The sequence below is a fragment of the Macaca fascicularis genome, chromosome 12 (genome assembly GCF_037993035.2).
Source record: "Macaca fascicularis isolate 582-1 chromosome 12, T2T-MFA8v1.1".
NCBI classification, from domain to species: Eukaryota; Metazoa; Chordata; class Mammalia; order Primates; family Cercopithecidae; genus Macaca; species Macaca fascicularis.
In genome coordinates, this window is record NC_088386.1 from 83,093,549 (window position 1) to 83,108,679 (window position 15,131).

Below are 15,131 nucleotides of genomic sequence, written 5' to 3' on the forward strand. Positions count from 1 at the left end.
TAAGCCCCTATTAGTTTATGCTTATTTTGGGAGGATATCACGTTCATATATATATATATAAATATATATATAAATATATAAAAATATATATGTTAATATATATAAATATATATAATATATATAAATTTATATAATATATATAAATAATATATAAAAATATATATTAATATATATAAATATACATGTAAATTATATATATAATTTAAAAATACTAAAATACTTTTAAATATAAAACTATTTTTTGTAGAGTCACCAAAATGACAATTCCAATTTTATGTCAATGCATACATATATTTAAAATAGACATATACCTTAATTTTTTAACACCCTCTTTAACTATCATTAGTGTTCCAAATTGGATGACATGATTGTTTAGGTAATCTAACCATGAAGGATTGATGATATGAACAAAATAAATATGAGTGAAAATGGAAGAGACAGAAATAAACATTTCATAAAAAGCAATGAAATTTAATGAATGACTGGAAGAATTGAAGTGATACAAAGAAAATTACTAATCATTCAAATTGGAATAATCAGAAAAACAGTGGAAAAACTCAAAAACTTTGGAAACTTGGGAATGTCGAAAAGATAAAGAACAATTATACAAATCAACATCTTTTGACCTTGAAGCCCCATGATACTTCTCTGTGACAATAATCTCATCTTGTTTCTAATAAACACATTCAAACTCTTCGAGTTTCCATATATGCATTAATTTAGTTCTAGTATTAATTCTTCTTAAAATATTAGTCATGATTTTGAGACTGTATATTTACTGATGCATTTATCTGAATAACTAGAGACTTTTTGAGTGTCTGAAATAAAAATTTGTTCGGCAAATAGGAACTTACAAAGGAGTTGTTTTACAAATGAGAATCTAAAGCCTGGTGAGTTAAGCGTACTACTCTGAATCACATGGATAATAATAATGAGGAACCCTACACCAACTGACTAGATATCAGGCACTGTCCTAAGAAAGTTATATATTTTGACTGATTTAACCTCATAACACAACCTATCAAGTTAGTACTATAGTATTACCATCCTCATTTTACACTGGAAAGACGAAACTCAGTTTAAGAAGTATCTGAGGGTCACACAGCTATTAGTTGAAGAGTTGGGAATTTAACTCATGTCTTCAGGCTGAAAGGTTTTTTATTTGCTATATCATTTCAATCATATGGGAAATCAAGAAGAACCAATTTTGATGGTTTTCAATTCTAGAGTTTATGCACAAAATGGCACACATTTAGGGAAATTGCTTTAGAAATATTTCTTTTATACATGTGGAGAGAACACATTTATTTGAACTACATGGATATACTCAACACAGCCTATCAAACTGAAATAATGCACTCACACTCAGGGATATGCTTACAAATCATTATTTAAAATCTCTTAAGGAAGCATAAGACTGTCTTTGAGATTACCTAAATAACTTGTTAATATTGAAATGTGGAAATAAAAAGAAAAATTACACCTGAATTGTGCTTAGTAAGTATTCAAGTATCTTGAATCAAGAAAGCTTACTGGAAAACATATCTTGAAAGTTGTTTACAACATTCTAGTAATTAAAAATAAATAGCAATTTTTAAAAAGTCGCATTCTAATAATGTTTAAACTTCTAAAATGTTTCCATAATATCATGAAGAAAAACATTAAAATTATACTTATAAATATTTCACTTAATAATAATTGCATTTTAGAATATTCAAATACTCTACTTAAAAATTGTTATTTAGTGGAAAGAATTTTAAAAGAATGGTGTTCCATTTATGGTGTTTCATTTATGTTGTGGGGCAGATTATTATTCCTGTACATTGAATTGAAACTTTAAAGGATTTACAGCTTTTCAAAATAATCTGATACCACAGAGAACCTTACACATTTGATAAAACCCTTGAAAAACAAAGTTTTATGTATACAAAGAATTGCATTTTCTTAAGCGACAATAGAATGTATCAATATAATTGTAAGCAGTGACAGATGTAATTATATTTGATTGGGGAAATTAAGAGGTGTCTATAGATCTCAGCAAATCCCTCAGACAGAAGTGACAAGGGGTCCTCTAGGTTTTAGACAGAGTACAGGGACATCTGCCTTCCCACTTCTGCATCTTGGCTGGGGCAGATTAGAAATCATGTAGGTTTTAAGAAGAATGGCAACATAGTTTCATCGACAATCCATGTTATGCCATCCTTAATATCAAATGTCTCCTAGTTATTGCAACATTGTTTCACGTTTTAAGTTAGGAAAGAAGGAAGGAAGGAAAGGAAAGGGAAGGGAAGGGAAGGGAGGAGGGAGGGAGGGAGGGAGGGAGGGAGGGAGGGAGGGAAGGAAGGAAGGAAGGAAGGAAGGAAGGAAGGAAGGAAGGAAGGAAGGAGGGAGGGAGGGAGGGAGGGAGGGAGGGAAGGAAGGAAGGAAAGAAGGAAAGAAAGGGAAGGAAGGAAGGAAAGAAGGAAAGAAAGGGAAGGAAAGAAGGAAAGAAAAAGAAGGAAGGAAAGAAAGAAAGGGAAGGAAGGAAGGAAGGAAAGAAAGAAGGAAAGAGGAAAGGAAGGAAGGAAGGAAGAAGGAAGGAAGGAAGGAAGGAAGGAGAAAGAAATATATTATGCTCCTAGAAAAAGAGGAAAATTGATCAAATTGGCTGGAGGAATGTTGATTTTGAGGCCAATATACACAATAAAAAAATAAAAGTTTTCTAGACAAATAAAGGAGACATTTGCCCTAATTTTAAGTGCAGTTATGATAATATTATTCCTTAAATGTCTATTATTCTGAATAAATTATTGTTAATATTGTTTTCTTTTAAATTCATGTTGTCAATTCTTACTGCTTGCTTAGTTAGTAATTTGCTTTTACAAGCATTTATTTATTTGTTACAATTTTCAATGTGGAGCTACATAATAAACTAAAGAAGACACATATCAGAGGGCATTTAAAACTCATTAATATTACTTTCTCACACTTATTTTCATTTTGCCCTTTCTAATTTGGTAGTACGCTTACCAAAATTTTAAATTTTATGCTTCAAAAAATTTAAGTTGAAACTATTCCGTAGCCTACTCTACTCACTTTAAAGATAAATGACTGCAGATCTCCACTTGAATTGGTAAAATAATTCAAACAAAAATATTCAAATATGTTGCAAACTGATTTCATACATTTCTTGTACTTGTTGATATACTGTGTCACATGTATATTTAAACCTGTTAATAATTTTGTCATTCTAAATTTTCTTTTACAGCAGTAAGATTTAGTGTGCTTTTGAAAATATAATACTTAACTGAATAAAACAAAATATGAGTGAAAAATATAAAGCTGGAAAGACATGAAGAAACAATGAAATGATAGTACTTAATTTTTCAGATAAATCAGAATCACAAAGGTATTAATTTTTACAAATGAAGTAGTATTTAAAAATTAGACTCAAGTTCATCTGGCATTCAATTCACTGCTCTACCTATTGAATGTAAAGGGCCTGAAGTCATTTTGAATATATCGTACTTTCCTACTCCCACTGAAAGCTTGCATTCCCTTAATGACCTCTTAAGTACTAATTGAACACTTACCGAATGCCTGCAATTTAGGGAATTTATTAATCCCTGAGACAGTCATCAATTTTTTTAAGATCTCACATAAGAAAGAAGCATATTATAGAAAGGTATTTATACTTCAGCTCTCACACACTAATCCTCATGCTTAGGCTGGGTTGAGGGGGATAAGGGAGAATGGGGATGGGGGTCTGGGGAGGGTCTGAAACAGGCAGGACTAAAGGGTAAGGCATGCAGAGAACTTCTCCTTTCACATAATAGTGTTTCAATTATTAAAAGCACATATTATGCTCCCTCGTAGATCTCACGTCTCTTTACACTTTCCATTTCCTCTTTAATCATGTTTCAAATCCTCCTTGTGATTTCCAAGGTGTGACATTCAGTGCTGAAGCAAGATCCACAAATGATTAGATCACTGTGGGACTCAGCTGAACATTCACACACTCTTTCTAGATAAGTCGGAGTCAACATTTTAATGCTTCAAATCCACCTGGGCAAGAGTTTTGTTTGCATTCTGTTGGCTTGCTTGCTTAGTTGCTTGTTTGTTTGTCTGCTATAAAGAGGAGTAGCTCAAAGCCAATCTGATTCTGATAAATGGTCAAGGTAGATAATTCCTGGGCCAAACACTATGTTTCTTTCTTTTTTTTTTTTTTTAATTATTTTAGTCCTAAGATTGCAATTTTAATAGTTACAGAATTCCTTACACTCAGGCTAAGTTTATATATAAACATGCCAAGTTTACATTTGACATGTTCACATGGACTACTTCTAAGCAAAATCTTAAACATCTGAATAAGAACATGTGATTTTTATAATTTAGCTAAGATCTAATATTTTTACACTGGTAATTTTTAGCTTTTTAAGTTATTTCTAACTGCCCAGATATTTGTGGTTCCTGATTATATTTTCCAGTATTTTCACTATTTTCTCAGCTCTGCATTTTGTGGAAATATTTTCTGTATATTCATTTAAATCTGATAAATAAGTTAACAGACAAGAACATAAAAAAGAGTCCTGAAGAATTCAAAAGGAAATTCCCTCCAGAGTGACATAAACATTTAGGCATGGTTATTCAGTCCATTTCTAATCTGTCCTCTGAGTAACACCAGAGACCTTGCCTAGCGCTACACTGACTTTAAAAGCACTTTAAACTGCCTTTGATGCACTGCTGTGCCAGTAAAATGATTTACCATCTTACACCGAGGCTGATAATTCCTAGTGTTGTTTTACAAAATAAATTTGGCATAGAGCTAAATATCATGTGAAAGTTTTTCATGTGATACATAATCAAAAGCCTACTTCAAAGCATATTTTAAAATAGATAGGAAAATTGTTGCTTTTATGAGATTAAATCTCTTGAACAATTTGAATCTCAGTATTTCAACAAACACATTATTAAGCAACAACACAGGTATACGTATATTTAAAGACATACTTCTAATACACAATCCACTTCATTGTTACCGGGATAATAGTTTCCTGGAAGCTATAAAATCCACAAGATTCTTACCAAAAAAGCTGGGAACCTTGGTTGATTGTGGAGTCTGGGAGTTATTCACAGCATTGAGCTGGGTTCCATAATTATCCACCTGGAAACCATTCACTGGAAAAAAAGACAGCCAATTAAAATAGATAAACATTGTCACAATCTCATATTTGGACTCATGAAGCATACAACAGTTAATAAAGAAGACTTCTGGCAATTTAATTCACATTGCTATGTTAAATTAGCAAACAGTGAATCTTTAAATATATTGTAAGGTAATATTTCCATGAGTAACTGTAGTTCTTGGTCAAAAAAGCATGACAGTTAATGTTTAAGTCATCCCTTTAATCAATGTTACAGGCAGATAAAACTAATTGATTTTAGGTGGTAGTTTTCATTAACGGTTTGCTCTTATATTTGTATAAATGTGAAAGATTTCAACAACTCTATTGCGCCAAAATTGTACTGCAGTATTCTCAGGAAGAAAAATTAAATAATGCAACATAAAAAGAAATAGATCTATGAAAATAATTTCTTAATTTTCTATGCTTTTTAAAAAACTATAGTCACAAATGTCACATTTAATGAATACATATCTTCATTTGCATGGCTAAAACAAAATCTGAGTAGGCTTGAATATCATCTGAGATGCCTTAGTTTTAAAAGAATGCCTATAAATGTACTAAAATGAAATGAGAAATAAACTTACAACCATCTTCACAGGTGTTCTTGCATTCTTCCAGTGTCTCAAAATTGTTCATATTGCCCAGGCATCCACCATACTTGAAACGTTCACACTGTTTTGACTGATTGTTATAAAAATACCTGGTAATATAACCTCGACATATTCCAGGATCTTCTTCCAAAAAGCAGAAATCTGGCTTTTCTAGAAATTATAAAAATGTCAGAAGGCAATATTCTTTTGTGTAAATAAATTACTGATTTTAATAAAATTTATAAATAACTGGCTAAGTTATTTAAGGAGTAAGCATAAAAATTAAAAAGTAAAAAATCCAACTTTATCCACAGCTATACACTATTAAAATTGTCTATCGTTATTTTGGGATTGGCATTTCAAATTCTAAATTTCTCATTGTAAATTAATAGGGAGTTAACTATCATTTTATTAACAAATTTAAGGAATAAAATATTATTTTACCATTTACCACTCTTGCTTTGAAATTACAAAACTTTATGGCAAAAATGTGGTTTAATTATTTTTAATATGTTTATGTGTATTAACATTTAGGAAAGGTCTATGAACATTTCAAGGTATTGAGGGTGGCTGCTCAGGAAAAGCAGTTTAGTGCATTGCTTAACAAACCTACACGTTGTGCACATGTACCCTAGAACATAAAGGACAATTAAAAAAAAAAAAAGAATGGTTTAAATTTTTAAAAGTTGAAAAAGAAGATTTGAGGGGACGGAAGTTTTCATGGCTAGCCTTAGAAGTTCCTGAATTCTTATGCGGGAATTAATATCCGTACTAGGTAGCACATCCTCTACTGCTGTGTCATTTTTATTTTTTCCTTCTTCTTGTCATTGGAATGACTTCAATAATGCAGAGGCAGAAAGGAAATACATGTTCAAGGATTGGAGAGGCTTTTGCAAAAGACTAATACTTCTTCTTTGATAGTGCTCCAAAGCAGGCTAAACACAGCTGTCATAGAAGTTGTGCCACTGTGATCTACATCACCAGCTCTGTCTACATGCATGCACTGTGAAAAGAAGTGAGCTAATTTTCAAAATTATTATGTGCACCGGCATATTTGGCTTGAATTTTTAGAACAAAATTCCAATTTCTCAATTTTTTTCCTGCAAGTATATTACCATATTGGCAAAATTGAACTGTGGTAACCTTTTTCATCTTAAAGCAACTTGTTCTTCCATGTCAGGGAAGCAATACCCACAAGTATTTTACTATAAAAAAGAACATGTATTAATGATGTTAATGATTTCTGCAACCGTTGCAGATCTATAAAAGAACCAACACCTTATTAAAAAGTTATTTTATTAAGTAAAACTTCCTACTATAATATAGTTTTAAAAGTCTATTTTCTATAACATTTCAATATATTAATTTGAAAGTTAACATTGTTTCTTCTGTTTTGCCTCTTGTTTTTTCAAATGAATGTTTTTATGATATTTAGTTAAGTGTAATAATATGTGGGGGAAATGAATAAAACAATTCTTTAAAATTTTATAACATTTTATAAGGTAAAAAATACATTGAATTACTATCATATGATTTGTTTTAGTTTTAATGTGTACTTTTAATGAAATTTTAAATAATCTGAACAGAGGATGCAAAAACTTTGTTTGCCAAAAGTGGATTGGGGAAAAATATTACATATAAAAACATAAAAGTACAACAAATTATGCTGATAAGTATAATTAAGACACTGTACATGTACATAAATATATACACCTGATATGTACCCACAAAAATTAAAAATAAACAAACAAAATAACAACAAACAATAAACTGTACAACTGAAAGTTGCTATTTTTTATATGAAACCACATTGGGAAACATGAACTTATTTGAAGACAAAGTTGAAAATAGACACATGTAAAATAATTCTTTTTTGACCTGCAGTTTAAACTACAGTTGTAAATCAAGAAATTAATTTCCCATTTTCTTCAGGTAAATAAATTAACCTTCTTATTGAATTTGCGTACATAACCCTTGCTCTAAGTTGGTGCTCAGTTGAAATTGAGTAACACAGAATGCAGACTGGATAAGCTACAGCATTATTACTGTCAACTTTTGTTTGAGTTTCAACACTTGGGAATTGTCTTGGACCAAACTTTATTTCTAAGGGATTGTATTAAATCTCAAATCTATAATGGTCCAATGTTAGGAAGCATAATATAAAGCTAACTCAAAATTGATCAAGTCTTTGTTATGAATAGGTGTTAGCATGTAAGCATTTTTAACATTCATGTGAACACAGCTTTATTCTCTAACTTTCATATAAAATATGAGTTAAGAATGATTGAATTCTGAGTTATAAATATACGCTTTATAGCATAATTTTACATTAAAATATTACCTTTATTTAATTTTTTTCTAATTTTATGTTTTTGGGAAAAGGTCCTAATATTTAAAGCTTGGTATCTTCTTTCACAAAAATATTTATTTCCCTTTGTAGACAAAAACTTCTTTATTATAAATATGCTATTTTATTTGATATTACAGATAAAGCCTTCATTTAATTAAAGTTCTAAACATTTTTGTCAAGATTATTTTAATATTTATAGGAACCTATTTTTTAAAATTGTAAGTACATACATTTACTTATGTTTCTTGTACAAACTTTGCTATTATCTTTATTTTATACATTCTGATTCCAATTCTGGTCAGTGATTTGGGCCTAAAGATTATCGATGTGTCACAGACATTTTCAAATCTTTCCCACATAAATAAATCAAAACAAATAAAATTTAAATGCACTTTGAATTCTGTGGTCTTTCATGTCCTGAGTTAAACTATTTTATCTCTTTGTTCAATATTTTCTCATTGAAGTGCAAATGCCATAACTGACAATTGAACCAAATCAGTTTCTAGACCTTTATTAAAAGGAGGTTTGGTTTCCCTGATCCATTGATACCATTCTTTCTTGTGCTGATTTGCTTGTGAAAAGTAATTATTTTTCGCTAAAAACAATAAATAATATGATTTAAATTACACAATTAAACATACACATACATGCTAGATATTTATTTTTAAATATCTCCACTTACTTTTGCATGTATAACTGTTGGCAACTCAAGAGACATACATCCATTCCAGGGAATATTTGGTGAAACTTGCTAAAGCCACACAATGCTGAGATTAACAAGTGATTAGAGATCAGAGAAATAAAGTAAGACTCAAAACATCTAAATCTCTATCTGGAAGATATTAAAATAGCATGTGTGGCTCTGGACTATGATTGAACTAAAACTAAATATCATACTACATTAGAATTAGAGTAAATATAGTGTTTGGAGCCTCCTCTGACAAATATAATGCATATATTTTCCTAATTTTTGATTATGTCCTTGAAACACGTAATAAATCATTTCAAAAATGACATGATCAATTTCTCATATGTGTTTATGATCAATCTCTTTTATGGGTTTTTTAAATCAATCTCACAGAAACTTAAGAATTGAATATCTATACTGAATCAAGAACCAGAAAAAACAAACAAGGAAACAAACAAAAAAAATGTTGAATATCCAAATGCCTTACATAAATGTTCCAAATTTACAGACAAATAAATATTCACCTTGTTGCAATGCCGTCTGTATAATCCTGTGTACATTATCTGTAATCAAAAGAATATATGAATATCAATTGCCACAATTTATGATGTCATACTATGAATTTGAATTTAACAAACAAGAATGATGTATTTATTACGATTAAAATTATTCCTATATAGCATGTCTTAATAAAAATTGAATTTCTTTTTCTTTTCTCTAAAAATTAATCTTTTCTATTTATTGTAACCATGAAGCCACTTCATTTCAATAGAGTAATGTTTTAGAAACTGTGATAAAACTTTCTAACATTTACAAAGCTGAGAATTCATAGTGACTATGTTTACCATTCAGGAGATCTGTACTAAAAGCAATTATTTAAAAAATGTGAAATATGAAAGTAATTCAAGCAACCTACATTACATATAAAATAATTTGTTAGATACCTGGGAATAAAAGTGAAATTAACCAGAATTATTTCCTTTCCTTATTCTTTCCCTTGCTTCATTGTCTCAACCCAATCGCACGTTTCATTATTATTACCAATGTAGAGAAGAAATGAAACAAAAGGCATCTGGGACACGTTGTTTGGCTTAACATTTGAATTAACGAAATCATTTCCCTCTAAAACTAGAATGTTAGTTGTCTTTGTCCTACCATATTCCAAATATGAATTCTAAGTTCTAATTTAAATGATAGGTAATGAAATTTAAATTGACAAAAATAAGTCTATGAAGTTTTAATTTGCTCGCATAGATATTAGGAAAGTTGGGCGATATTTATTTTGTTGTGGAATCATTTGTTTTGCAGAGAGAATCTTTGGTCAAAGCAGGTTACCATTAGTTATATGACCAGAGAGATAGAAAGGGAGCGAGAGAGAGGAGGGAAGAAAGAATGAGAGAAATGATATGAATTGGGTTATAAGCCTCTTTTAGCAACAGGATCATCCTTTTATTCTTGAAATAGTTAATTCTTCTATGGAGAGTAAAATGTCTGTGAAAGGGAAACTAATGGACCCAAACTTCTTTTAGAATTGTACTATGTTTTATTCAATAGCTTTTTAAGAAAAACAGGTGTGTGTGTGTGTGTATATGTATAGCCGTATCTGTTGAAGTAAGTTGTTTCCTTTACTTTGCTTTCACTGCAACTAACCAACTTTCTATTAATGTTTTCAACTAGATTGTAGACTGTCATATAATCTGACATTAAAATATTTAGATATAAAACTAATATGTTATGATTTAATTGATAAAGAGAAGAAAGAAATGCATACATATAATGAGTACACAAGACTAGAACACTAAACAATTTTCGTTCCTGATTTACCTATTGACAATAGTCATAGGGTGGGAATATATAAATGCTTGATTAATACAATTTTTGAAAGAACGTCTATTTTGTTTGCTGTTACATTCTAAATAGGATTAATTCAGGTAATATACATGCCAACTAACTCAATGTGGTTTAGCACACTAGAATTTTAAGTGTATTTATATTACCGATAATTATCTTTGAGGAATCTAATAATAATAACCTTGGACACGATAATTTGTATGGCAATAACAGTATGAAAGCAATTAATAGTTAGAAAAGATTTATAGCAAATTATCAAGTTTTCTTAGATTTAGGCAGGACAAACCATTTAACAATGCTTTTTAAGGAGCAATGAGAGAATGTTAAACTAATTTCCATTCTAGTACTCTTTTGAATTTCAACTTATATGAATTTGTTTTAATATTTCATTATGAATATTAAGACGTAAGATTGACAACAAAAACATCCCAAAATTTGCATTTGGTTGACACACATTGGCATATGATATTTATACCTCAAACTGACTTACTGATTTTTGCTTCTAAATCCATTCAAAAGTGTGCCAGATGTAAATAATGATATGTTCATCTGGATGTGCAAGGAGAGTGTTAGACAAATACCACTTATGTGAAGTTGGTAGAGAGTGTTGTTCAAATCTTGTATATCCTTAGTGATTGTTGTTTACTTTTTGCGTCAATTACTGAAAAAAAGGTGTCTTGGAGTATGTAAACTGAACTGAGGAATTGTACACTCTCACTTCTGTCAATTTTTTCTTTAAAAATTTTGAAGTTTTATACTTAGGACCATGTGCATAGACATTAAGGATTGTTGTGTCTTTTTTATTAATGGACCCTATTATAAATACCTTTCTTTCTACCTGGTAGTATATCTTATTCTGTAGTCTATTTTTACTAATCATTCTTATGATTAGGGCTTACATATTATATCTTTTTCCATCCTTTCACTTTTAATCACTCTGTCCTTATTTTTAAAGGGCCTTTCCTATAGACAACATGCAGTTAGTTAGTTCTTGATGTATTTTTGCATACAGTGTGATAATATCTACCTTTTAGCTGGAGTGATTGGACCATTAAATTTTAATTTAATCTAATTATCATTAGAGTTGAATACAAATATCACTATTTGATTTCTGTTTCTCATTTCTTCTTTGTTTCTGTTTCCCTCTGTTCATGTCTTCTTTAGAATTCCTGTAATTGGGTATTTTAATAATAATTTCATCTTCATTATGGACCTATTTGTTATTTCTGCTTGTTTCATGTTTTTAATGGTTGTCTTAAAGATTAGAATGTACTAATCCATTATAGTCTAGTGTCAAGTAATATATGCCATTGTCACCTGTAGAAACCGCAGAGCTTTACAACAATAATCTCATATTTTTCTCCTTCCTTCCTGTGTGCTTTAATTCTAAATCCTTTAATACTAATTGTACTGCCACTCTACCAGGAATAAATTTCCCCAGATCATGTTGATTTGAAAAGCACTTATTTTAAGAAGTAGATTACTGATTGGCACTTTTTTTTTCTCTTTCGGTTCTTTATTTTTTCTTTTTAAAAATTTATTTCTTTTTTATTTTCATAGATTTAGGGGATAGAAGTACAATTTTGTTACGTGGTTATATTGCATAGTGGTGACGTGGATTTTAGTGTAACCGTAACCCAAATAGTATCCATTGTACCCATTAGATAGTTTCTCATTCCCTAGTCCACTTTCTTCCTCCTGTTTTTCTGAGTGTCCATTGTCTATTTGCCTATTATTCTACTATGCCCACATGTACACACTATTTACTCCCCACTTATAAATTAGAACACGTGGTATTTGAATTTCTGTTTCTAGTTATTTCACTTAAGGTAATAGCCTCCAATTCCATCCATGCTGCTATAAAAGACGTGATTTTATTTTTAAGGGCTGAGTAGTATTCCATGGGGTATATGTATATATATAAATATCACATTTTCTATACCCAATCATCTGCTAATAGACACTTATGTTGATTTTATATCTTTGCTATTGTAAATAGTGCTGTGCTAAACATACAAGTACAGTTATCTTTTTGATATAATGATTTATTTGTTTTGGGGTAGATATCCAGTAGTGGGATTGCTGGAACAAATGGTAGTTCTATTTTTTGGGTCTTTAGGAAATCTCTATACTGTTTTCCATAGAGGTTATACTAATTTACATTTCCAGCAACAATGTATAAGCATTCCCTTTTCTCCTAATCTTCAACATCTGTTATTTTTTGCCTTTTACTAATAGCCATTTTGACTGGTGTAATATGGTATCTCATTGTGGTTTTAATTTGCATTTGTCTGATGATTAGTGATTTTCAGCCTTTATTCGTATGTTTGTTGGCTGTGTATATGCTTCTGTTGAAAAATATCTTTTTGTGTTCTTTGTCTATTTTTTAAATGGTTTGTTATTTTCTTGTTGAATTGTTTGAGTTACTTGTAGATTTCAGATATTAGTCTTTTGTTCAATACACAGTTTGCAAATATTTTTCTCATTCCTTAGGCTATCTGTTCACTCTGATATTTCTTTGTCTGTGCAGAATATTTTTAATTTAAGTTACCTGTGGTCAAGTTTAACTCTCATTTGTCAATTTTGGTTTCTCTTGCATTTGCTTATGAGGATTCAGTCATAAATTCTTTGCCTAGGTCAATACGTAGGAGAGTTTTTCCCATATTTTCCTCTAGAATTATTACAGTTTCAGGTCTTTCATTTAAGTCATCAATCCATTTTGAGTTAATTTTTGCATAAGGCAAGAGACATTGTTCCAGTTTTATTCTTCTGCATACGGCCATCCAATTTCCCAACACCATTTATTGAATAGAGTGCCCATTCATCACTGTGTGTTTTTGTTGACTTTGTCAAAGAACAGTTGGCTGTAAATAAATGTTACAGCCAGGAGGGAGGCTGTACCCTGCAAAGCCACAGAGGCAGAGCTGCCCAAGACCATGGAAGCCCACCTCTTGCATCAGCGTGACCCTGATGGGAGACTTGGAGTCAAAGGAGGTCATTTTGGAGCTTTAAGATTGGACTGCCCGCTGGATTTTGGACTTGCATGGGGCCTGTAGACTCTTTGTTTTGGCCAGTTTGTCCCATTTGGAACAGCTGTGTTTACCCAATGCCTGTGCCCCCATTGTATCTAGGAAATAACTAACTTGCTTTTGATTTTACAAGCTCATAGGCAGAAGGCACTTGCCTTGTATCAGATGAGACATTGGACTGTGGACTTCTGAGTTAATGCTGAAATGAGTTAAGAATTTGGGGGACTATTGGGAAGGCATGATCAGTTTTGAAATGTGCAGGCGCATCGTGTAAGCTGTCAATGGATCTACCATTCTGTGGCCTGGAGGACAGTCACTTTCTTCTCACAGCTCCACTAGGCAGTGCCCCAGTAGGGAATCTGTGTAAGGGGTCTGACTCCACATTTCTCTTCTGCACTGCTCTAGCAGAGGCTCTCCATGAGAGCCCCACCTAAGCAACAAACTTCTATCTGGGTATCCAGGCATTTCCATACATCTTCTGAAATCTAGATGTAGGTTCCCAAACCTCAATTATTGACTTCTGCACACTCTCAGGCTCAATACCATGTGGAAGTCGCCAAAGCTTGAGGCCTGCACCCTCTGAAGCTCTGGCCCTAACTCTACATTGGCCCCTTTCAATCACAGCTGGAGTGGCTGGGACACAGGGCACCAAGTCGCTAGACTGCACACAGCACAGGGACCCTGGGCCCCAGTCCAGGAAACCACTTTTTCCTCATAAGCCTGCAGGCCTGTGATGGGAAGAGCTGGCACAAAGGTCTCACATGCCCTAGAGACATTTTCCCCATTGTCCTGGTGATTAACATTCAGGTCCTTGTTACTTATGCAAATTTCTGCAGCTAGCTTGAATTTTTCCTCAGAGAATATAATTTTGTTTTTCCTTTTTTTTCTTTTTCTATCTTGTTTGTTTATTTATTTATTTATTTATTTTATTATACTTTAAGTTCTAGGGTACGTGTGCACAACGTGCTGGTTTGTTGCATATGTATATATGTGCCATATTGGTGTGCTGCACCCATTAACTCATCATTTACATTAGGTATATCTCCTAATGCTATCCCTCCCCACTCCCCCCACCCCATGACAGGCTCCGGTGTGTGTTGTTCCCCAACCTGTGTCAAAGTGTTCTTATTGTTCAATTCCCACCTATGAGTGAGAGCATGTGGTGTTTGTTTTTTTGTCCTTGTGATAGTTTGCTGAGAACGATGGCTTCCAACTTCACCCATGTCCATACAAAGTACATGAACTCATCCCTTTTTATGGCTGCATAGTATTCCATGGTGTATATGTGCCACATTTTCTTAATCCAGTCTATCACTGATTGACATTTGGGTTGGTTGCAAGTCTTTGCTATTGTGAATAGTGCTGCAATAAATATACGTGTGCATGTGTCTTTATGGCAGCATGATTTATAATCCTTTGGGTTTATACCCAGTAATGGGATGACTGGGTCAAATGGTA

General features: G+C 31.8%; 1 protein-coding gene across 7 annotated transcripts in view; it reads right to left on the bottom strand.

Moving 5' to 3' along the window:
- Positions 1 to 15,131, bottom strand: part of TFPI (tissue factor pathway inhibitor) — a 105,157-nt gene that overhangs the window by 15,508 nt on the left and 74,518 nt on the right. For all 7 annotated transcript variants that reach the window (XM_005573682.4, XM_015432467.3, XM_065525745.1 and 4 more), the window contains 3 exons: positions 9,318 to 9,356; positions 5,750 to 5,926; positions 5,065 to 5,157 (listed from right to left, as the gene is read on the bottom strand). In XM_005573682.4, coding sequence (XP_005573739.2) covers positions 5,065 to 5,157; positions 5,750 to 5,926; positions 9,318 to 9,356 — 309 coding nt within the window. The remainder of the gene's footprint in view (positions 1 to 5,064; positions 5,158 to 5,749; positions 5,927 to 9,317; positions 9,357 to 15,131) is intronic.